Source organism: Tachysurus vachellii, chromosome 26 (genome assembly GCF_030014155.1).
Source record: "Tachysurus vachellii isolate PV-2020 chromosome 26, HZAU_Pvac_v1, whole genome shotgun sequence".
Classification (NCBI taxonomy): domain Eukaryota; kingdom Metazoa; phylum Chordata; class Actinopteri; order Siluriformes; family Bagridae; genus Tachysurus; species Tachysurus vachellii.
This window is the reverse complement of record NC_083485.1, coordinates 5,723,752-5,750,588: the sequence shown is the minus strand read 5'-3', so window position 1 is coordinate 5,750,588 and position 26,837 is coordinate 5,723,752. Positions and strand designations below refer to the sequence as shown.

At 35.6% G+C, this 26,837-nt stretch overlaps 1 protein-coding gene across 5 annotated transcripts in view; it reads right to left on the bottom strand.

The window, feature by feature from the left end:
• Positions 1-26,837, bottom strand: part of dab2ipb (DAB2 interacting protein b) — a 112,570-nt gene that overhangs the window by 46,897 nt on the left and 38,836 nt on the right. For 4 of the 5 annotated variants that reach the window (XM_060862823.1, XM_060862821.1, XM_060862822.1 and 1 more), the window contains exon 3: positions 15,917-16,035. In XM_060862823.1, the coding sequence (XP_060718806.1) occupies positions 15,917-16,035 (119 nt within the window). Of the gene's footprint in view, positions 1-4,352; positions 4,523-15,916; positions 16,036-26,837 lie in introns of those variants that run through there. The other variant, XM_060862826.1, reaches the window with a different exon arrangement.

The window sequence follows — 26,837 nt, the reverse complement described above, 5'->3', positions numbered from 1 at the left end:
TCTCTCTGTCTGCATCTATCTCTTAATCCAGCCATCCGGAAATATAGTGGAATCGACAATAAAGTGCACACAAGTGCTCACACAAGTCTACATACACACACACGTGCGCGTATGCTTTGTGATTCGATTATTGATGAAAACTGAGGGAATTTTCCACAGAGAGCTTTTCACCACTAACATAAGCCAAAGCCTGAGGCCACCTCAGCCTTCGTGCATGTTTTATTCATGTTAGCACTCGGCACTAGGTGAGGAGAGTGACACACACACACACACACACACACACACACACACACACTTATAAAACTCAAAAAATGTGCTTTGAACTGAAAAAGGGACAACCTCCATATGGTGACCTGATCATAAACATTGAGATGTTTATAATAACTAAAACTTGTTAGCACAGTGCTAAAATATCTTTGAATTTCTAATTGACATTTTGTTGTTTATTTGTAAGAAAAACAATCACTCTTAGAGCTGGGACCTATGTTTTTAAGTGCTGTAAACTTTTTTCAAGAAAACCTGCATGCTAGTCATGCTATTTAGAAAGCTAGCTAGCTAGCTAACACAACTGATGTGTGAAAAGTGAACCGATTTTTCGGTGTTTAGATAACATTTAATTGTATTTAGACAACTTTCTCCGCTGTTAAATAAACCACAGAGAATTTACCAACTCAAAAAACAAATAAAAAGAGTACTTTGCACCAGTGGGTGTTTGTGACACACCTTTATGTGAGATAATGAACTAGCTGGCTAGCTAGCTGTTTCAGAGAATGAGTTAGTAGGTCATTTATTCATTTCCTGTAAACAATTATCTAATTTAATATGCACTAAATAAATACATTTGGGAAAGAATCACTTTCCAGAAGAGAGCGACGCAAACATCTCTGACACACGCTAGCTATTAGTAGCAGTAAGCTAGCTAGCTAGCTACTTTTGATGGCATTAGGACATGGGATAAAGATGTTTTTAGGTGATTTAAAATTACTTCTCTTAAACAATTAAGCAGTTTATCCACAGTGCATGTAGTAAATACAGTAGAATGTATACATTCTACTGTATTTAGACAGTAGAATGTATACATAGCTGATGGTGTAGTGAAACCTGGCCATAAAACTGGCTAACTAATACAGCTAACGTTAATGAATACATCTGTGGTGTATTCATCAAAGGTTTGTCTGCTTTCAAACAAAACCTGCTTATTAAACTGGCCAGTGGATAAATTTTGTGGAGTCTTGTGATGAAGCAGTGAAAATTGAACAACACAAAATGAGAGTGTGAGCTAGTTTAATAGCGTTGAGCTAGCTAGCTATTTGGAATCGCATGGTGGAGGCGCAGAGACGTTTCTGTCATTTCTAGTTGATTTTTTAAAACAAAAACACATCTTTTTCTTTTTAAGCTTTAACCTAGCAGTATGTGATATGGGCTTCCAGGCTCTATGTGCAGCTTTCTGTATTCAGGTAAGTGCCCGAAGTGCAAGATGAGTGAGTCGTAATTACTTTATCTGAGGTGCGTGTTTTGTTCGTTGCTGATCAGATGAAAGCTGAGTCCATCTTGGCATCGCTTTCAGCTGACTAACTAAATTATCTATAAAATATGAACTAACCAGACATTTTTGAGGAGAAAAAAAGGACAAAGCAGAGGAGATTGGTGTGATTTCTCTGTTCTGTGCTGTGTTTCCACTCGCTCCTGGTTTATCTGTATGGACTCACAAGCACTCAGTACCAGAATAACTGTTTCCAAATAATCTGATAAGCACTTACCAAATTTATCTCTATACATAACTATAACACACATGGTCATGTTCCATTTTGGGACTGAAAAGCTGTCTGCTTTTTTTTGTCTGTCTGTGGTGTTTTTTTGTTTGTTTTGAAGCTTGCACCATCCGTTAGGTTTCGTGTTTTACATATGACAGGAAGACCGAGGTTACTAAATGAGTTCCTCTTTAAAAACCTTGCTGGGTTTGAGACAAAGTGATCAACAACCACACACACTCACACACACACACACACACACACACACACACTTCCAGTCTTTTCCGAGAGAACCAAAGAGGAGCACGTCTCAGTAGCTCTCTGCAAATCAATAGACAGGGAATAGACTGGCAATGGAGACGAAATTAGAATAAGAGAGAGAGAGAGAGAGAGAGAGAGAGAGGGAGAGAGAGAGAAAGAGAGAGAGAGAGATGTTTTTTCATTTCTTAAAGCAGTTCGCACTTACATATGTGCTTTTTCTCTCTCTTTTATTTTTTTCCTTAAGGACACACTAGCCCCATGCCTATACTTCAAACTTCCCACCTCTATCTCCATCTCAATTCCTTTTTCTTTCTTTATAGTGTTTATCAGTCTATTTCGCATTCTCAGGTATAAGCCGCAGAACGTTGAATGGCCCACCACACACACACACACACACACACACACACACACACACACACACACACACACACACACACACACACACACACAATAAGACACAGTGTGTAAGGTGACATCTGAATGCATATTATGGGATGTGTGTCTGTTAAAAAGTAACACACGCTAAACTAAAAGCCGAGTTCTCCTGGTTCGTTCGTCCTTTTTCTTCTATTCTCTCATCCTAAATCCTTGACATACAGACCCATGCTCTGATGTTTCGATTTCCTTGCTTGGTTGTCCTTTTTTCCTGTTTTTTTTAATTCACCTCCATAAAATTTGGTTGTGTCACACTTCCTAGTCTTATGCACTGTAGGTTTCGCTGTCATTTAGATATGCTGCTACACCCCGATGTCTGTTTCACTATGCTGACTGAATAAGATAAGCCCCTGTAAATCTCTTGTTGACTGGAGTGGTAAAAGAGAGAGCGAGAGAGAGAGAGAGCATGCTCTAGATAAAATAAGAGCAGTGTATTGATTGATTTCTCTGGTGATCTTCATGTTTACTAAAGTGAAATGATTTAGGAAAAAAAAAAAATATATATATATATATATATATATATATATATATATATATATATATATATATATATATATATATATATATATATAGGTTTTTTTTTTGCATGCAAAACATTTGTATTATATTTTTTAAAAATTAATGTTATTATTTTAATATACGTGAAATATGATTTACAAAAATATATTTATTTATTTATTTAATATATTTGATTTTTTTTGTAAATATTGTGAGCCAAATTAAATAATTGTCTGGTTTACATCATTACTAAAAATAATGATATTTAATAAGAAGAATTATATACATTTTGGATTTATTATATAGTGTTTATGATTTTTTTTTACCATTCCAAACACAGATTATCTATTTATTAGCCTATTTATTAGCCTAAATAGTCTATAATTAGATTATCGTATTATATTTATTTAAAAGTAAGGAAATTGTAAAATGAGATGTTAAGCTCACGATCAAAGTCCACTACAGCACGGTATAGAAGAATAACCACAGACTGTTAATATTGTTATATAGCATAAAGCTTTGATAGTTTCAAAATTCAGAAATCACAAAGAAAGTAGCAAGTCACAAATATTGGCAATGATTTTAAAAGCACAAGGGTTTGATTCAACCTCATCTCGGGAGTGCTCTGAGAAACGAGAGTTTCCGCTGAAGCCGTTCTGTTTAAATCCTTAACTGACATGCTTTCAGAATTTCATCCAGTTTTCTTGGCAGAGGAATTGAGGAGTCATTTGAAGATTAAAATCTGCCAGATTGGTAGAAGTACAATCAGGGAGCAGACCTACACCCAGTCTAAAGTTCATTCTGGTAGTAAACTTCCACCAAATATAGTCCCAGAAAACAGGATCCCACATGCATGAAAAGCAAAATTCCATCCAAAGGCTCTAGGTTCTTAACCCTTTAAACTCTCAGAACCTGTCAGAGCGTCAAGACAACAAGTATGCCTTCGCTATTAGTTGTCAGCTGTCAGTTTTCACAAGATAATGTAATTTAATAAGTATTGCTTAAAAAAATAATAATAAAAAGTCATTTGTATATTGTCATTCTTACAAATGTACCAGCGGCTGTAGTTAACCAAATGAGTCAATTGACCCAGACTATGGTGTGACTGAAAGCCAACATCCTCCTAGAGTGTACGCACACACACATACACACACACACATACACACACATGATTCATACAATATCCCTGAGAATTTCCCCTGTCAGACGATATGAGGCTTGTCATTGGTCAGATGTCCTTGCTCAACACACACACACACACACACACACACACACACACACACACACACACACACACACACACACACACACACACTGATTGTAACTGACTATACAGGACAAAGCATTAATGTCTCTGTGCTGTTTCAAGCCATATTACAGCAATGCTCAATTCACCAAAGCACTCACCATGCATCCTCTGAATCCTGCTGAGCTTTCAAAGGCAAGGAAGGAAAGAACAAGTCTAGAAACGGACGAATAGAGAGAGGACAGTGGAGGAGTGCAGGGCTGTTCTCATAGCCTCATTCCTCTCTTTGCTGTGTGCTTCTGTCTCTTTCTCTCTCCTTCTCTTTCTTTCAGTCTTTCTGTCCCTTGCTTGGAGTGTTCCTGCCTTTTAGAGGAAGGCGGGGCAGAAACTGAACAACCTCTCTCTCTCTCTCTCTCTCTCTCTCTCTCTCTCTCTCTACTGCCATCTCCTGGGCTGTTTGGACGTGTCTCTCCCTCGATCCCTCTATCTTTATTCACTGATTTTTCCTTTTCATCCCATCTCTCTCTCTCTCTCTCTCTCTCTCTCTCTCTCTCTCTCTCTCTCTCTCACTCACGGCATGCTTCTGTTATCTGTGTTTACAGCACATCCAAAGTTTTCACATGCTTTCACACCCACGCACAAGCCCTCTCCCTTCTCTTTCTCTTCCTGTTCTGGCTTTCTGTCTCCATGTTTGGAGGTCCGTCACTTTCTGAGCCACATCATGTTGGTGTTTCCAAGGTTTCAGAACAAATCTGTTGCCACGGTGGAGATGTTTGCTTGCCGATGCTGGATTTCTGGCATGTTATTATAGGTTTCCGTGGCTTTGATCGGATGCTGAGATGATCTCAATGTTTATATGATTGAAAGATCATGCAGTTTCTGTCTTCTGCTTTTTGTTTCTGGATCAATCACCCTTGCCTTGTTTTTGGTTTCTTATCCAGACGTCCTCCTGTAACCTCACTCCTGTTTCTAACCCTACTTGTACTTCTAACCCTGATGTGCTGTAGAGAAAAAACCCAGATCAGGTTTTTTCTGTCTGGCTCAGGTTGCCAAGCAACCCAGTGGCAATTCAAACCCTGAAAAACTCAAACATAGCACATGTTCTGTGGAACAAAAAAAACGTGAGTTCTTCTACAGAGATTCTTCTATCCAGCTACCGTGACCTGATACACACAGCATTCTCCAAACACCAATATTCTAATGAAAGTTCTAGAATCACACTGATGTGAAACAAGATTGGGGAAGAATTGTTGAAACATCCTGCCCACCATTGCCCAGTGCTTGATCTCCATCTCTATCTTCATCCCCATCTCATCCTACCAAGATGGAAGCTTGAGTCGAGGAGTTTTCAGTCGCTTTATGATCAGGCTTCATCTCGGTCTGAAAAATAATCCATATTCCACATACTACTGACAGGATTCACAATGAACCTTAATGAACCACACTTTGTCTTGCGTTGTGTTACGTGTGTGTAAATAGTCTACATTTAATATCAATGTGTTTTGCTTATTTAGAGCCCATCTAATCTAATGACCACAGGCTTACCTTTAGAAAGGATTATAGGTTCATACACATACCTGTAGTGGTAACTAAGTGGTTAATAAAGTGGTGGTCTAACTCAGAACATTATGAACCCAGGATCACCAAAAACTGACACTGCTGGGCCATTGAGAAAAGCCAATAACTGCTCAGTTCTATAAATGAAAGTTATACACCGAATGCTTTAAATGTACATCTACTTTCTGTAATTGTACCTTGTGTACTTGATCTTCGGGAACAATAAGTACAGATTACAACATCAGGGCTAGAAAGCGGTAGGATGTGACCTGAGTGATTCTTTTCCTTATAACAACACTGTGTTATATTTCTGGCATTTATTTGTTATTATTAGTACTTTGTACATTATAACATGGCTTGTGGTTTGCCTTGTAGCCGATTCTACCTCCTGACCAATCAAAAGAGAGAATTCAGCAGCACTGTGGTTTGTATAAAGCATAATAATGTATGTATACAGTAGTATAGTGCATATATGGAGCATACACACAATATGTACAATATGGAGATATGGCATTTGTAATGATGCACAGAGTAAAAAAAAAGATTTTTTAAGGTAGTCATAAAATGATGGCACCTTTTAAATTTAAAGGGGATTTATGAAAGTACATTGCGAGTACAAGTTGAAGTGTCATAAAAGTGAAACAAAAAAGATCCTTGAAATGTTCTTAATAAAAACAAGCCTTGGTTTATGACACATTTAAGAGAGAGAGAGAGAGAGAGAATGATTCACAGTGTGATTCTGATGCAGGAAGGTGAAGCACGTCACGACTCGTTCATAGCAAACCATCATTTAGCAAATCTTTAAGAGGTTTAAAAGTTCAAGAAAGGAGTATAATGGTTTGAAATCCACATAAAAAATGAAAAGAAACATACAAAACAAAAAAGAGGTGTGTGTGTGTGTGTGTGTGTGTGTGTGTGTGTGTGTGTGTGTGTGTGTGTGTGTGAGGAGGCTTACATTCCTAAATCCTTAGGCCTGGAATGAAAATACAAAAAAATAAAAGGATTGGAGTGAGAGATAGAGAGGAAAAAGAGAAAAAAAGAGAAAGTGAGGATAGAGGGATAGAAGAAATGAAAGTGCGATGAAGCAGGAAAGAAAGAAGGAAACAGCACATTATTTATTACTGACCTCATTTGCTATAATCTTTCTACATTAAAACAGTCTCTTATACTCTCTCTGTCTCTCCCTAACATGCAACCCACACACAAACACACACACACATTGCTATTCATACCACGCCAAATCCCTTGCTTTCATCTCCATTGAATCCCTGCAGCTGTTTGAGGATGGCAGGATGCTAATGCGTAGCAAACATATAATCAATCAAAATATATTAACACACTGAAAAGTTTCAGTCAAAACAGACAGTTCACCCAAACACAGCTCCCATCTCACCGTTAACATTCCTCCAGCTGAGGAACAAGTCACGGATGTCTACATTTCCAAACCTGACGTTACATTGAAAGCCTTCTCTGTGAGAAAGTGGACAATCTGATCAGACTGACCAATCAGAACTCAGGAATTCGTCGTGTGAAATATTTCAATTTATTTTTATCTGTTGTTCAGTAAAGTTGCTATACTGAACAATATTTACTGTACTGTTGTAGAATTGAATCATTCTGATTAAAAGTTTTTAGGTAATGAGTCTTACATATTTAGTGATTTTATCAAACCTACAGTAGCAAGGAGTAACAACTGTGAATTAGCAAGTTAATGGCATAGCTAATCTTAATAGGTATGTAACAGTTGTTTTTTTTTAATCAATTTGGTGATGAATAGTTTTTACAAATAGATTTTTTACATTTTTTTTAACAAAATTATAAACTGAAAATGAGCTAGTTAGTGTTTTAGCTAACCTAGTGGTTTAGTTCCTCAGCAGTTTACAGGGTGACATCAAATCAACATGGCTGCTCACAGCATCAGAAATGACACGAGTAAGCGTCTTTAAATGAGTTATGCTGTATTTACAAAGAGTTAGATTTAGGTCAATCTACACCTAGAAAATGTTTTGATTACAGTTTGTTTTGGGGGAGAAAAATATCCATCACTCATTTACAGTTAGCTGGCTAGTTTGTTGCTAATAAAAGATGAACATGGTAGCATCTTTGTTTTTTTTTTTGTTTTTTTTCACGTTAAAAATAAAGTCATTCAAACCTAAGAATGACCATTTAAAAGGCAATCAAATTCAGCAGTAACATTTCAGCAATTTCGCAACTAAAAGTTAGCTCATGAATATTTAGCTATTTTAGTAATTTAGCAACTAATCATTAGCTACTGAGTGGCTTAGCTAATCTAGTTAGGAGATAAAGGAATGACAAATATAGTAACAAATATACTGAGCAATTTTTTTATACTGAGCATTATTTTTAAATCTTATTCACACCAGAACTTAAAATTCCATCATGTGACTACTTTCGATTTTCAGATATAAATGACTGCCAACAAAAGTTGTATTATCTTTACTGAACTGATATTAATCATGTTAAATCCAGTAACCTTTGTTTTGAGAAAATTTTATATTTCTTAAATAATTTATTTATTTTTTAAGCAAAACTAGCAACTAAGATCATTTGTTAGTTTGTTAGTGGTTTTACTAGCATACTCTTAATAGGTGAGTAGTGAGGTTTTTAGCCATTTAGCAATATAAAGCTAGTAATTTAGTAGTTTAGCCATAACCTAGTTATGGTGTAAACCAAATTAAACAAGGAGTTAGCTCAATTATAGGGATTTAAAAAAAAAAAAAAAAAAAAAAAAAGAAATATAAAATTCTGCTAGCACTTTTAAAAATAAAGACAAAATTAAAACAGGCATATTATGACTACTGAATAATATTTTAGTGTTTTTATTCACAATGTTTAGAGTAAAACTATTAAAAAAATTATTTACGTTTTAGTTATGGAAGGAATTTAAGGAAACATCAAGACAAATTTCCTTATTTACAATATTATCTTTACCCTCTTGACACTCTTGACTCTCTGACAATGACTTGACCATAATGTAGAGTTAGATAAATTATTTTAATTATTAATGATCTAAAATACATGTCCTAATAGAACATATGCATTAAAATTCTAGCTCTTATTTAATAGTGTAATAGACACTGACAGGAACTATTGCATCCACAACAGTTGAATATCAGTAGTTTATTATTAAAAGCATATTACTGAAGAGTGGAAATACAAACATTCATAAAGATTCATAATGCATCATTTAGGAAGCTACATTTCAGCATGTTGTGATTGCATCTGCATTTAAAGTCACTGTTTCTTATTAAAATCAAACATCAACAGAGCCACCTTGACAGTTTGATTAAAACAAATCAGCTCTCGGTCTTGATTGTTCATTTTCTCTCTCTCTCTCTCTCTCTCTCTCTCTCTCTCTCTCTCTCTCTCTCTCTCTCTCTCTCTCTCTCTCTCTCTCTCTCTCTCTCTCTCTCTGTCTCTCTCTCTCTCTCTCTCATTTTTAATCAGAAGTGTTTTAAGCAATAAAATTGTGCTGAGATTTGCAATATTGCAGTTTCCTCTACAGTATTATTTGTGAAGGAAAGAGAGAGAGAGGAGGAGGAGAGATATATAGAGAAAGAATAAAGATAGAAAAAAACCTGAATGCTACAATGTTTTACTGACCTTGGAAGTTATTTGCATTGTTGAATATCACAAAAACATTTGAGTATCTTTGATGCGTTAATGATAATGGATCTTTCTCGGAAAACTGATAGAATTTTCCTAAAACATTTCGCAATAATGATATAAACTCAGGCTTAATCATTAAACAATGGAATTGATACATACTGTGTCACCGGCCTTATAACATTTTAAGGAGGTTTGGATTAAAGCCTAATGGAATAGGATCTCTTACATTACTTTATGTAATGTGTTTCCCAATTTTGCTTATAAATGAACCAGAACTAGATGCACTAGTTCTTGTGCTTTCTGCTTAGGGCTGGTTATTTTTTTTTTTTTAAATCAGAAACTCACCCATAAAGTAACAGGAATATTACTACACCCGAACACCTTGGCACAAGTAACTGACATCATGACACCATGCTGATTGTATGGAATTCCCCCTTTGCAGTTTTCCAACCTTTGCAGTACTGAGCAATGCTTGCTTTTGTTCCTATTCCTCACCCTAACCCTTTTTTCACCTCACTGGTGTGCGACAGACAGACAGACAGACACTGTCAGACAGACAGATAGAAATCTGTCACTAAGGCATACAAAAAATTCTAAAAAAACTTTTAGTATTACCCAAAACCAAATATGTATCTTTAAAAATGTCAAGTTATAAACTAACTGAGTTGTATAATCGTTATATTTATATAATATTTTCAGTTTTTACGTTTTCGAGCATTAAACTTCTGTTACATTCTGATGAAGGAATGGAAATTGACCCTGACATTTTCAAGCTAGAAATCTGAATTAATCTGTAGCTAATAAGGTTTGTAGCTAATCTGTACTAATCTTATAAGGTTTGCAGGATGCTGTTGGGTTTCTGTATGTAGAGTATCATGACTGTGTTTAGCTGTTGGTGAGCAGGATGATGTTTGATATCATTTTAAAATTTAAGTTACGATTTAAGAAAATTAAAATAAAAGAAAAATTGTAAATTTATGGACTCAATAATGCAGATGTCCCTAGATGATAAGATATTCAAATATGAAATATATATTTTTAAAATAATTGTGTGCTAAGACTTTTAGCATTCAGGACAGAGCCTGCGCCTCATATTACATTATGGATGATAAGAGAGTAAAAGAGAGATCTTGTAGCTGCTTAAGGCAATATCTGGATCGGAAGTCAGGGAGAAGCAAAGGGAAAGATTGGAAATCGATGTTAATTGCTGCATTTGTGTAATTAGGGAAAAACCAGGGCGTTGAGCTCCAAACTGAGGACGAACGAATACAGGAGAAACCCATAGAGCTGAGCTAGCGGTAATGTTAAAGCCCTGAGAGAACTAACCTGATATAAAATGAAAATATACTCTGTTTAACAATGTTAAATGTCAGTTGTTAAACGCTTTGTTGCAATCGCGCAGTAGTTTTCAATTAAAATTATAAATGAGAACCTTTTTCCTGATGGTCTCTAACCTTTAGAGACAGGCAGTCTTGTGTGTCAGTAAACATATGAGGTTTGATTACCAATGCTCAAATTCCCTGATGTGCGAACTTACTGAAAACTGATCTTTTCTTTCATTTTTCTGTCATTCTTTCTAAATAATAATTGTTTTTTGTTAGTGTTTCCCCTCTGTGGGGTAACATTGAGACTTTGTTCATTTTACTTTACTCATATTGAAGTGTCTATGTGTGTCACGTCATATTTAAGGGTTGGTATGGATAGCTGGTGGATATATTCTGGATCAGATAAAATAGTCGATGGGACAAAACAATAGATAAGACAAGAAAAGACAGTTGATGTGTCATGGACATGGTACTTATCAGGGGTATTGGGTACTGCAAAGAGTGGCAAATGCAGTTTGGTTTAGTGTTTGGCAATTATTTCCAATTTCCAATTTCATTCATAGGAGAGAGAGAGAGAGAGAGAGAGAGAGAGAGAGAGGGAGAGAGAAAGAGAGAGAGAGAGAATTCTGGATATCAACTGGTTGTAGTGACTGTACAAAATATACAGCAAGCCTACAATCAAAATCAAAATCTAATCTAAATATATAAACGTCAAAATAAACTACAAATGTATGAAGTAAGGAATTAAACACCTGCGTGTGTGTTGTATGAAAACAAAAATAAGTTGCCACTTATCTGCATACTTTCTGGAATTGCCCAGATATCTCTAATATTTGGTCTCAAGCGGCAGTATTTCTTGAGGATATTTTGGAGTTACCAGTCCCTAAATCTCTTACCTTATTTTTATTTAATGATGACTCAACATTTAGTATTCGCACTAATTTGGCTTTTAAGAAAGTTATATTTGCCAGATTAACTGCTGCAAAAAACATAATGCACTCTTGGTATTCACTGGACCTCCTTCAATAAAAGAATGGTCTAATTATTTCAGAGATATTGTTCTTATAGAGAGATCAATGAGCTCAAATCTGGACATTTGGGATAAAGTCGTTGCTGCAATTTTTCTCTTGGAGCTAGCACATAATCTAAACAGGATTTAACAACAACACTAATGTCACTGTATCTCTCCTATATATATATATGGGGACACGGTGGCTTAGTGGTTAGCATGTTCGCCTCACACCTCCAGGGATCGATTCCCGCCTCCTCCTTGTGTGTGTGGAGTTTGCATGTTCTCCCCGTGCCTTGGGGGTTTCCTCCGGGTACTCCGGTTTCCTCCCCCGGTCCAAAGACATGCATGGTAGGTTGATTGGCATCTCTGAAAAATTGTCCCTAGTGAGTGAATGAGTGTGTGTGTGTGTGCCCTGCGATGTGTTGGCACTCTGTCCAGGGTGTATCCTGCCTTGATGCCCGATGACGCCTGAGGCACAGGCTCCCCGTGACCCAAGGTAGTTCGGATAAGCGGTGGAAGATGAATGAATGAATGTATATATATATATATATATATATATATATATATATATATATATATATATATATATATATACATATATATATATACACAATATATAGTTATTGTTATATATATTATATATATTGTTTAGCGACTTTAGCAACTGTTTATAGTTTAGAAATGATGTTTGTTGTACAGTATATACTTGAATACAAATATACTACTAGACAAAGTAAAGTGTACATCATGTGTTAATACTGAATAATAAAAAGTTATTAAAATTATTTCAATTTATTTATTTTTTTAGTAATAAACAAATGCGATCCTCTTTGAGCTTTAATATTTTTCTATTTAAAGTGGTAGAAACTAAGCAATTAGAAGAATTTTTCTCTTATTCTCTCTCTCTTAGAGTTAATTAGACAAAAAACTGCAGCTTGTCGTGAAACTGAGACACTGCAAAATCCTAAAAAACATCCTGTGTCTGAAAAACTGCACAAGTTAGTTTTTATTCAGACTGCTTCATCTGGGGACAACTTTATAAAATGCTAAATTAACATCTCAAAGAAATCGTCTTCATATTAATAATTACAGTTTTTTTTTTTTATCTGCTCATGCGAAGCATCAACCATAAAGTTTCATGTATTAGAAATTAGCGACTGCTAGCAATTTGAGTCGATGTCAGAAAATTCATCAACACACTCTGACCAAATTCGATATTAACCTTTCACAAGCTGTTGTATCAAAAAAATACAATGTTTGCTGTGTATTCTGAGGTAAAATTTGTATTTTTGTGGGTACTTTTTAACGCTAGGTATAACCTGAATGCTAACCTGACATTCGATTTTTATTCTCTCTTAAGCACAGATACAAAATGAAAGCTGTTTTGTTTTCTACCTTAATATCTAGTCATGAAAATAGCACACCACAAGAGAGAAAGGAGAGAGAAAGAAATAAGTCAACATCCTGCTACAAATTTCTTTTCTGACTGAACTGTTTATAAACTGTTACTTCATATCTAAACACACACACACACGCGCGCACACACACACACACACACACACTGCTTTGAACCATTTTTTATACTCAGCACTGCTAATACTATGACTATTAGCATAACAGGATATATCATAAACCCACACTATCCACTAATCCAATTATTCTGGGGATTTTCCGGCTTACATCACATTATAACCTCATTTGGGGAAATGCTGATGTCTGAGATATCTAGAGACAGGGTGGTAAAGATTTAGGCTAACAAACTGGTAAGCTAAGATGAAAGGTAATGCTACATGCTAACTGCTAATGACCAGACTAGAAAAAAAGTGATGAGAAATTTGTTTCAAGGTGATGCTTAAGGGTATAATTAGCAAGAGGCTAATTTTGGCTAAAGACCATCTGAGTCTAGGTTACAGCTAATTTTAGTGACAGGATTATTGATGTTCAGTCCTATCAGGAGAGGAACAGTGCAGGAGTTTAGAGTCTGAAGCAACAGAGGTTTGAAAGCTCAAAGGAGAAGCAGCTAATTTGTGCATGTTGGAAGCGTGAAAATGATTCTAATGAGCTTATTCAGCACAAACGCAGTGGCAAATAAGTAGCCTGATGATCTTTGGACTCGGGAGAATATTTTCAGGATATTTCTGTAATCCTGAGACTCTCAGGTGCCGGTTTTTTTAATGAAGAAATTTTGAAGATTTAAGTGAAGTAATGCAATATTATATTGTGTTTTACAACTTCTTTCACAAACTTTCCGAAGTTTGTCCTTTCTTTGCTTTTCTCACTCTCTTTCACACGCTCTACTCTAACATTACACTCCTGCCAAATTGTTTATTTCTTGTGTTTGTTCCCTTTTTTTTCTTGGCAATCATCATTTCTTCTGCTTCTGGCAAGAGTCTGAGTGTGTATTTATTTATCTGGGAGTGTTTATGCATCAGTTACCATGTGCATGCATATGTTAAGCATACTATACACTCGCTCCAGGATATTTTTTATTTATTTTTTGTTATTGTTGCTTGGCACAAACTACTTGAATTGATGAAACTGCAAGCACAGGATTCTTCTTTTAAAGTCCTACCAGTGACGACGCGTATCTGTAAATGCTTTCTATGATAGCTGCAAACTGTATGTTACAAACATACATTTCTTTCATGCTACTTCAAGTAAGACTGTAAGTGGAATATATAGTGGAACTTTTTTTAATTATTAAACACTTGAAAGTCTTTTGACTCAAACAAATTGTATACAAAACATCAAATAAAGTTAAAGCTAATGTAAGTGAACTTTTGAGAGCCACAGCAACAACAAAGTTGGCTTAAGTAAATATGACGTCATTTCCAGTACTGAACATAGCTCCTGTGGTGCCATAGTTTCTCCATAGTTTCTGTGGTGCATTGTATTATTTATTTATTTATTTATTTATTTTAAAGTACAAAGGGAGCTATTTAAGACACACCCTCAGTAAAGAGAAAGCTTTTTTCTACTAATTTGATTAAAGGTACATTAACGCCTTCCTCTGGGGCAACCCTGAACCACAGGGTTAGTTTCTGAGGCTATAACATATAACTATCATGGATGGGATGGAAGGCTTTAGCTGAAAATGAATCCACAGACTTTTAGAAATAAGATTTTAAAAAAGATTTTTAAATAAAGTGACACAGGAGTTGATACGTGGAAATTCTATTTTATCTACATCTTTTAAGTTGAATTATTTCAATTTAAATATATTACTTTTTCTTTTCTAGGCTTTCCTGCATCAGCTGTTCTCAAGAGAAGAGTTTTTTCAGCTACAGACGCACTGAGCTATAGAAATGATAGATTCCGGGAATAAAAAGAGTTGTTGAAGAATGTGACAAACAAAACAAGCTTCGTTGTGTCTAAAACTTGAGAATGAAGGGACTGGAGAAAGGGTGAATGGAGAGCTGGGAGAAATGACAGACTGGAGTGTGAAGCTCTGTTGGTTTTCGCAGCATGTGCCGCGGCGACCTTGATAAGCAGCTCGTTTTGAAACGCAGACACATACAGTATGCTTGCCACATTTATACTTATATGCATGCATAAATCTGTAAGCACTCGCTTATACATCAGTAACAGCTGCCAGGAACAGAAATGTTCGCTTCAGTGAACTGCAACTTGTACACCAGATGCACATGTAAGTGCAACACAGTACATCACATATATGACATTTTTTTGAAGAATTATTTTGTAAACAGTGTCTGTATCCTTTATTTATAGATGTATAATATGACCTTGACTGTACATATTTGCAAGTTGTCTATAATAATGTCTTAGAAAGAATTCTTTTATATGACTATTATTTCTAGGGGGCATGGTGGATTGATTCCTGTCTTTACCCTTTACGAATTGTTCTAAAATGTTCTCCCAGTCTCACACACACACACACACACACACACACACACACACACACACACACACTCACACACACCCCGGCACCACCACCACCACCACTGACCGGCCCCACTTAAGTGCTGGTTGAAGTGAAGTTAAGCAATCTGCTTCAGACAAAACTCAACAAAAACAAGTTCACATGTAATGATAGTGAATTTGCAAGTGATTCCTTCTTTCCGATTGACTCCTTGATGTGAACTCATTCGATTCGCATAAGTAGCAAGAAACCATCAGAGTGTGAAAGCTAAGTAGCTTAATCCTGTAGATTAAACATTTCATTCACAGAGCTTCTTCTTACCTGTCATTATCTCCGGGTCTGAATCCAGGCAAGATGTGTTTGAAACTGCTATTCCTGTCCAGCTTGGGCTGACTCTTAGTCCTCTTTATTGACCCTTTTAATCTGCGACTCAGGAAACCCTAGTGAGAAGAAGTGACACAGAAAAAGGAGATGATTCACTCACTGTGATGCTGAAGGCATTGAAGCTGTCCCTGTACCATTGTACCATTGTTTTACGTCATGCTTGCTTTCAGCTACTATTTTTCAACATGTTGGACATTGATTTTCCTTTGCACTCAGGGGAGACCAGGACAGAGAAGTCTGGACATTTATAGACGAGGTTTTCAGTTGTGGAAGACACCTGGCAAATATTAGAAGCCTTTCAGACCAGCAATCCTTAAAAATCCTCATTCTGTGGTGGTCTGAAGGGATTACAGACAGTATTTGTTTGTTTGTTCGTTCATTCACTGGTCGGAGCTTCATCATCAGCAATTATCCTTTCATTTACTTTATATGGTTAAGGGTGTTGGTGTCATGTTCCAACTGTATAACATAATGCATTCATTCATTCATTCGTTCGTTCATTCATTCATTCATTTACTCAAATAATTTATTTTTCACTTCACACTGGTCAGGGTGTTTATGTGAGTTGTGTTTCTGTCATGGCCTGGTGGCAGATCACAGTCAGTAACTGTTTATTCATTTATTCATTAATTTATCTATCTATCCATCTATCTATCCATACATCCATCCATTCATTCATTCATTCATTCACTTTTCATGGTATACTGGTCTGGTTGCCGTTTTAGCTGTACTCCTATTGTGACCTGGTAACAGATTAATTGTTAGTAGTTAAATGATTGATTGACTGATTCATTCATTCATAACTTTAGACCGGTCAGTCTGTGATATCAGTAGTGCTCTTGTTGTGACCATTGTGACTAATGGACGACAATCTACAATGTTTTTTTTTAGTTCGTTCATTCATTTGTTCTTATCTGGTGTCCTGGTGACAGCTGAACCTCAATTATAAAGAATTAAAAATATGTATTCCTTTATTCCTCCTTCATTCATTGTACCTTCTTTCACAAAAGTAATATTCATATTCATTCATTCATTCATTCATTCATTCATTCATTCATTCACTGGCTTATAATATTAAACTGGTCAGATTAGACAGATAGATAGGTATAACCACTGCTTTCACTTTTAATGTCTCTGAAAACATCATTAAAAATCTATTTCCATAATTAGTTGAGATGTGTGTGTGTGTGTGCGCGCGCACTTATATGACACAAGTCAGCAGTCTGTGGGATTGCTTCTGCAATACTTGCAAGGAGTTTATAATTTCAACTCCTACTCAAGCAGGACGCTCAAACTTCAGCCACTTCGCAGTTGGCTTGAATTAAATATAGATAAATGTATCTGCACTGGGAATAAACGATTTTGCAGAGAATAGGCAATCAGAAAATTAGCAAATGGCAAAAGAAATAAAAAATTTGTATTTTGTGCTGTTGAGGTAAACAGATATGGAGATCACACACCACAAGGTAAGGGGTTAAAAGAAAATTGAGATTTTATACAGGACATAAACAAAAAGACCATTCAATAGAACCACTTCTAATTCCATGTTATCTTTCACTTATTTTTGTTAATGTTCAGCGATTGTGTGTGTGTGTGTGTGTGTGTGTGTGTGTGTGTGTGTGTGTGTGTGTGTGTGTTCAGCCACTCAAGAATCAACTTCTTCTAGTTGCTATGGAGACAGTGGGCCGTGACTAAGAAATTTGAAAAAGATTGAGAGAAGAGAGAGTGAAAGACGAGCAGGCAAGGGCAGATGAAGTCAAAAGTATGCGTATGCTTACTTAGAGACTGTCGGGGCAGAAGTGCAACACAATGAGGGGAAAAAATAAAGGTAAAAGAGCAGAGGAAAAGAAAGGCTTGTACAGACATACATTGTACACACACACACACACATACACACACTTGTGCTTTAAATCATGCCATGTCTACACTATTTAACTTGGGTGGTACTGTAATGGTAGGGTTACTACCTATGAAGCCTTATTATAACAGGTATAGGTTGTCCTCACGTCTTTGTTAATGAGTTTAATACTTTTTTGCGAGTTTATTTTTCATTACAATACATAAGACCTACATTAGCTCTTTACTTAAAGGTAGTTTTCATAATGAAACACAGCACCTCAACAGGTCTTTGTTACAGCTGTCATAACCCTACATAAGCACTGTAACTATTTACAACTGTAAAAAAGATATTGGTAACAATTAACTTAAGGCCAGTGTCATTAGTGATACACAAAAACTATATAATTCCTTAATGACAACTGTTATAAACCTATATAAACGTTTATAAAGCCTTGCACTAAGGTGTCAGCTGACATAATATTTTTATAATATTTATGTTGTTTAAGTCTGTTGTTTGTAGTGATACACAGCAACAATATAAGCCGTTCATGACAACTGTCATAAACCTACATAAATATTTATAAAGGATTATTCTGATAGACATCAACTGTCATAGAGACTTTACTTAAAGGTGGTGTCCATAGTCATACAGATAGCTGGTGACCACTATGATGCATAGCACCTACATAAGTCCTTCATGACATGTGTTATAAACCTACATACACATTTAAAGAGGCTTACTCTAATGTGTCAACTGTCATAAATCTTGTGGTAACATTTAAGGATTTTGTTCATAAAAATACATAGCACTTATATATGTTTGCCATTTATAACTGTCTCAAACCTTGTATAACATTTAAAAAGTTTATTGTAGATGTAACTTAGCTTTATGGATCCTTACAATAACCACTATAAATGTTTGTAAATTTATGTCAGTTGCAATGAATGGGTCATTTAGATGTGATTTATGAATATTTTTATATACACCTTTACAATGCCTAAAGGTCTATGTCAGGAAGTGGTTATGTACATGCATTATATATGTAATGTAGCATTATGAATCCTTTCAATAACCATCACAAATGTTTGAAGGTGTCTGTCAGATGTCATGAAGAGGTAATGTAGGTTTAACATAGCTTTATGGCCCTTTAGCTAAACAGCTCAAAAGTCTGTAGATATTTGTCATTTGTCATAAAGGGTTATATAGATGTAATGTAGCTTTATGGATGTGAGTAAAATATACTTTTCAAATGCCTGTATGTGACTTATAGCAGTTATGTAGACATCATGCTTAGCTTCATGAATGCCACAATTAAGAACAGTTAACTTAACCTTAGTAACTAAAAGTAAAAGTTTAGTTGCTTAGTTGTTGAGTATGTCTCATAATCTCCAGATTCACACGTTTTCTTATCGCTGTTTATCACAAAGAACTAAAACATGGCCACTCAAGTTCTGATAGAAATGCAATTGTAAACAGCCATTTATTAGACTTCTCTAGTCACAATTACAGCATCTGCATATTTGATTACTCCAGCCAAATAAACACATGCACACACACATCTCTCCTCACACACACCCATAATCACAGACTAATCACTCAAGGTTTCAGTGCACTAATTATATTGTGAAGGCACAGTGTAGAGATGCAAATTAGGAGATGGGAGACAACCTCCAAAACAAAGAGCGATATGACGTGTACTGTATGCATTGCTAGAATCACTTTATATCTGAGTCCATAACATAAATATCTTCCTCTGAATCAGTCTTGGGTCAGTTATTATTTCTGTACTATAAATAATAGACTTCAATTCATCAGTCAGTTTAGTGTAGAAATTGGCACTTAATAAGTACCAGTACCAAATGTGAGATTCCAATGCGCTTTGATGCTTATATTACAAAAACAGATTATCTAACTACATGGAACAGGACATACATGACAAACATAGTAAACATAGAACACACATGACTAACATGACATAACTATAGCTATCCTGGCAACATGAACATGGAGCGCACATGACATGCAAACAACACACAGCATTGAACAATGACTTCCCCAATCTTAAGACCTGGACCACACCCATTTTGCACCAAACATACAAGCCTCTGGGGGCATCAAAAGTGCGTAGGCCTTAGAATCGTCCTAACTTTTCTCGCCCTTAGTGGCGCCCCTGCCTGGACAGACATATATAACAAACCTAATCAAACATTAACAAGACACAGGTGGCAACAATTGAAACAAGGAGACCTGTCAGCCCGCCATCTAGTGGTCTGGCAGGCAACCAACAGTTCAACCAACAGTTAGGTTCATGTTCATTGTGACCACCAAATTTTAGAACTTCTTCAAAAACCAATGTGTTTTTGTTTTCATTTAAAAGTAAGGCTACAAACATTGTACAGTACTATGCTAAAATGCTAAGATGCAAACTCTTGCTGTTTAAACTTTAAAGGATCACATATAAATTCTTAACATACCACTGTATATTGACTTGATTGTTGGCTTAACTCAGTATCAGAATGATGTTTCTTATTTAAATAAATACTTGAAGGTATTGGAGTTTGCTATATTGTAATATTCAAAAAGTTCAGTAGTGAACTTTCAGTACTTCATGCAACACCAATACACTTATTATGAGGCTGGCAGTCATCTTCTCTTCTCTTCTCTTCTCTTCTCTTCTCTTCTCTTCTCTTCTCTTCTCTTCTCTTCTCTTCTCTTCTCTTCTCTTCTCTTCTCTTCTCTTCTCTTCTAGTCAGTAAGAAAAAACTGGATGCTAGGCAATGATATTTAGCTAAGGCTTTTAGAAACTAAATGGAAATTACATTTTTGGTCATGTTTATGCAAATACTTTCCCAGTGTTTTGTTATCTCAGGTTCATACAGTACATACAATGCGGTTTTGAGTTCAAATACATCTCATCCTTGATTCTGATTGGCTGTTATAGGCAAGGCAAGGCAAGGCAAGGCAAGGCAAGGCAAGGCAAGTTTATTTGTATAGCACATTTCATACACCGAGGTCATTCAAAGTGCTTTACATAGAAATTAGAAAACAGTTTATAAGAGAGAAAAAAATATATATGTAAAAATAAGAGACTTAAAAATAAGAGATTTAGTAAATGCAGAGTTAAACATATGTGTTTTTAATCTTGATTTAAAAGAGTCTACTGTTGAAGCACATCTGATCTCTTCTGGAAGCTGATTCCAACTATAGGTGGCATAATAACTAAATGCTGACGCACCTTGTTTTGAGTGAACCCTAGTGTTAATTTCGTCACCTATTTTTAATTTAGTCTTAGTCTTGTGCCAAATGTCCTTGTTAGTTTTAGTCATATTTAGTCATTCACATATCTTTTTTGTTAGTCTTAGTTTTAGTCGACTAAAAGTCTCGTCATTTTAGTCTAGTTTTAGTCAAAAGAAAACTCAAGGTATCTTAGTCAAGTTTTAGTCGACTAAAAGTCTTTTAATTTTAGTCTAATTTTTAGTTAAAAAATTGTAGCTTGACCACATCTGGAATCTATTGTAAGAATAAATACAACGGGGCCACATTAAATGCAATAATATCAGGAACACAAGTGGTATAGTGGAAATAAATAACTTAATGAAAAGCCTAAGATCAAAACTGTAGGTGTATATATATATAACTTGATTCCCTTGCATATACATTTGCTTTGCTTTTAAGCCTAATTATTAATTTTGTGATGTGATTGTGACAGGGGGGTGGGAAGAGGTTTCAGGTTGGGGGTTGCTGAGTTTTTTCTGTCACCACTTTTGAATAAGAAACAATATCAAGGCTATAAAACTTGTCAAACCTTCGCGAATCACAAAAGTATCAGTGAGAAGTTGAGAGCACTCGTTTAAACAGTGCACACACTCGAACTTGACTGCACATCACATTTTTTACTTTAATGATACTGCTTTTAATCGTAATGCAAAGACCGGTCATCGGGACATAAGCTATCATGTACAATAAAAGAGCCTGCGCAGCGACAGGAAATATAATTTAACACAAAAAGCCTGACTAGACCAGGGGTGGACTTGAGCTCAGGAGTTTTTTTTTTGTTTGTTTTTTTTGAGCGGTGTGTGGACGAATTGTTTCTACGCACACACTATTTTATTTCTTGATAACAGACCGCTGCGAACTATAACACACCGTTGCCATGAAAAACAGAGCGTTGCCATGGACACACAGGATTCTAACCGCAGAGACGGAGCGCACTATTTTCTTTAGCGGAAACAATACAATTGTTTTTAAATCAATAAACTCCTTTTTAAATCATCATTTTGTGTCAAATTATCGATTTATTTGGTAGGTAGCAATATAATAAGCGGGATCCGGTTCGCAGACCTGTAACTTGAGCAACAGCGCGAAGCAGCGAACTCGTTGTGAATATTTTAAAGGCGTAACAGCTGATGAAAAAGCAGAGACAATTGTAGACGAAAATGAAGAGAGATTTTGTATTTTATACAAAACATTTTCGTCTCGTCTTTTTTCGTCAACAATAATGCATGTTAATTTAGTCTTAGTCAGCGTTTTTGGACAGTGGTGCAGTCTTGTCATCGTCTCGTCTTAGTCATGAAAAAAAGGTTGTTGACGAACATATTTCATCTCGTCTCGTCTGACGAAATTAACACTAGTGAACCCTTGGTATCTCTAACTGACCTGATCCTAATGATCTGAGTAGTCTGCTTGGTTTATATTCAATTAGCATATCTGTAATGTATTTCGGTCCTAAGCCATGAAGTGATTTATAAACGAGTAACAATACTTTAAAATCTATTCTAAATGTAACTGGAAGCCAGTGTAAGGACCTGAGGACTGGAGTGATGTGCTCAGATTTTTTGGTTCTGGTCAGAATTCTGGCAGCAGCGTTCTGTATGAGCTGCAGCTGTCTAATGGTCTTTTTGGGGATCCCAGTAAGGAGTCCATTGCAATAATCCACCATGCTGGTGATGATAGCATGGACAAGTTTCTCTAAGTCCTATCTTGAGACAAAACATCTAATTCTGGCTATATTTCTGAGATTGTAGTAAGCTGATTTGCTTATCGCTTTCACATGGCCAATTATAAATGACTCTTTAATCATAGACCTGTGACCTATGGCTTATTATAACAGTATTACAGCACCAAATAAATTGTTTCAAAATGTCAAGTTTCGCTGTGAATTTTGATTTACTGGGTCGAGATCGAGATCGACAGGATATAGGAGGGAGATGAAAAAGAAAGGAAACATGAGTAATTAAAGAGCAGCATTTTGCTTCTGTTAGTGCTTCTACTAATAATAGTAGTTTCTGGGGGGAAAAACACAAGTAACCAGAAGCCTTGTGTTTTACAGATAAGAAGGTTTGCTAGTTGTTTTATTTTTGCTAGATCACTTTAACTATAATGCTATATAATGGTGTTTAGTCAACATGAACTGTGCATTACCACCACCTACTGGACTGGAGTATAACCGGGCATATAGAATCAGAATCAGATTTATTGGCCAAGTGTGTTGACACACACAAGGAATTTGGTTTCAGCAGTTTGTGACTCTCAAAGGTACAGACATAAATAACACTATAATATACAAGAAAACAATGCAGACGATGAGATACAAGTGTTTATAATTATAGTGTGTTGCTGCTTCTGTGTGTTGCTCGGCCACCATTCTCCCAAATTTTGCTCAAGACCTACATCGCTTGGTGAAAGACCCACCCACTAGCTAGCTCTTGCCTATCACATGCCAGCTATGGACTACAGAGGAGCTAGAGAAGACAAGCACATGTTTCCTCTAAACCAAGTGATGCCATTCACCTTATCTTTTAACCTCCAGCTCATGTCACATCAGAATACGAGTGAAAAAGTGAGACCATTCTTCCTAGCCTATCTTGGAAACTTTTCTTATAAACTTTACAATGATTTCTTTTTCTAATAGCATTTTCGTTTCACAGCATTCCTTGATTATGTTGCTACAGCAGTGCAATACTTTTCTCAAACAATAAAAATCCAGTACTTAAAATTTGTAGCAGCGTGAGAAGTTCAGGAGGTCTCTGGATGGCAGTTTATGTGCTTACAGACTCCCACGCCTTCCTGTACTAGTGGCTTGTGGGAACCTGGAGGCTGTTTAGACCCCAGAGTCCAGTGTAATCTATCCATCTGTGAGTTTCTGATTGTATCCTCTGGCTCAAGCTGTTCAGAGGCAAAAAGCTTGATTTATGCATCACTCACATCTGTGATCCCAGGTTTTTTTTATACCAATGCATTCTGTTCATGAATTTAGAGTAGACTGTTGGTTTCTTACTGAAGTTTAAAATATGTAAAACTGTTTTTTGTTTTTTTTTTACTTTTCAAGAGTTTATTTTCCATCACGATACATAGAACTTTCATAAGTTCTTTATGCTGACAATCATAAACCTACTTAATGTTATTGTAACAGACATCAACTGTAAAAAGATTTTGGTAACAAGGAAACGTGACAAATACAAAACAACAAAATAAGCCCTTAATGACAACTGTCATAACCCTATATAAATGTGTATAAAGGCTTATTCTATCTGACAACTGTCATAAAGCTTTTGGTAACTCTGTACTTAAATATGGTGTTCATAGTGGGACACAGTACCTTCATGACAGCTATCATAAACCTACATATACATTTGTGAAGATTAATTCTAACAGGTGTTAACTGTCATAAACGCTTCGGTAACGATTCATTCTTGTCTGCTGCACGTACTGATACATAGCAAATATTTGAGTCCTTTATGACAGCTGTCATAAACCTACATAAACATTTGTAATTACTTATTATAACAGGTACCAAACTATCAACTGACTGTGGAGTTCATAGTGATACATAACAACTATATAAGCCTTTTATGACAGCGGTCATGAACAAACATTTATAAAGTCTTAACAGGTGTCAACTGTCTTAAAGATGTTGGTAACACTTGACTTAAGGCTGATGTCTACATACATATCACCTGCATAAGTCCTGTTGTAAAAAAGAAGACCTTTTCTTAACTGAAAACACTTGGAGTTTGCTTAACTATGCTTAAAACTGAGCTTCAAAAATAGTACGTAAGTAATATAATATTAAAGAAAGTTCCATATTAACAGGCTCCTATTATAACCATAAGTAGATTCACAGAATAGTCTGAAGGTGCTCTGATATATGGCACTTGAGCATGGCTAAAATCCAAATTTAAATATAATCCTCTATGCATCATCTGAAGACAATTAAATCAGACCTCTTGAATTCCCTTCAAAGATAGTCAGCTACGGCAGATCTCATAGCTGTCTGATTCTATACAGAGTAAAAGGAAGCTAATCAGATCGTAGGCTCGATCTCAGACACTCCACCCACAGGCCGCAGATCATCCGATACCTTGTGCACACTTGTTCTTGGCCACAAGCCTCGGGCTTTAGAAGCTTGGAATCTGATTAGCTTTTCCGCACTTCCATGTATCATCACGTCTGTGTGCTAGGTTTTAAGCTCTGTGACAAAACGACCTTTACAGAGAAAGCGATAGTGACTGGATTAAAACGAAGATCATTGTGTATCGACTTTTCAAAATACAGTTTTCTTTGAAACAATCAGTGGTACATTACAGTAAACAACATTTCCTCAGGTGTTGCTAGTGTTGCCTTACTAGCTTAACTTGCACAACTCAATGGTGTAACAAATCCTTCACTTCCACCCATTAGTGCCTCCAAACTGTACACATATTCTGATGGGATTCTGATCTGGTTTATATAACTATAAAAGAACCTGCTGTATAAAATCTTTTACAGAACATTAACATCTCACTAGATGATCAAATATGCAAATTTAGTGTATTGGTAGCACTAGTAATACTTATTAAAACATGAACTAATAATGAGTTAAGGTATGAACTAATCATGAAATCAATGAAAACAGTTTCAGACCAAACGATTGGTGTGTTTCTCCACACGATATGGAGGATAAGTGTAAATTTGAAAAGTTATCCATCGCCATCCATCAACTGATGTTTGTGTACATAGCTGCATACGGCAATATGAAATAATGTTTATTTAATTCACAGATTGATAGAGGTTACATTAATACATGAGCTAACTTACAAAGACAAAGGTGGTTATTATTCACGTATGCGTTTGTAAATCTCATATCATTGTTAAGATAAACTCTTCATTAGTTCATGATTAGTACATGGCTATATGCATCATTAATTCATACCATTACTTCATTAATTGTTTAATTAATACTGTTAATGTAAAGTCTTGCCAGTATATTAATGTTTGTCACTGCAGTCATACATGAAGTATTAAGCTTTCTTAAGATATCTTGTAGTGTTAGAGCTACATTCTATCTATCTATCTATCTATCTATCTATCTATCTATCTATCTATCTATCTATCTATCTATCTATCTATCTATCTATCCAGTTCATATTTAGGTATTTCTGTAACAGCTGATAATCTTAAAATATATGTTAAAAAAAAAAACCTGATGTAAATGTTAATTTTAAATTTGTGGGAATTTTTGTTTGTTTCGTTTTCTAATAATAGATTTTTTAAATTGCTGTAGAATAAGACACAAAACCTTGTAATGTTTTATTAAGCAAACACACACTCACACACACACACAGAAATACAATAACATACAAATAGTGTTTAGGATCCAGCACTTTGTTGTTATTTTTTTATGGACATTGTTCCGATACTAATTTTAAACTGAGATTTAAATAAAGATGAAATCGTTCGCTTGTTTATCTTCAGTAAGAGCTTGTGTTTGTTTATTTATTGGGAAGATTCACCAGTTTACAGTAGACGGTTTTAACAAGTTTTTCTCAGCGTTTAGTTACGTTTAATAATGTAAAACATCCGAAAAACAAGTTGCTAGTCTCTTTCACGCTAAGAAAAGAAAAAAGCAGCAACTCTTTCCCAAATTATTAGCGTTAAGGAAAGAAAAAGGGGGAAGGTAGTAAATACAAAACACTGGAGGCTCCAACCATTAATGTAAAATACATATTTATAATAAATTAATTAAATTACGGCGATAAT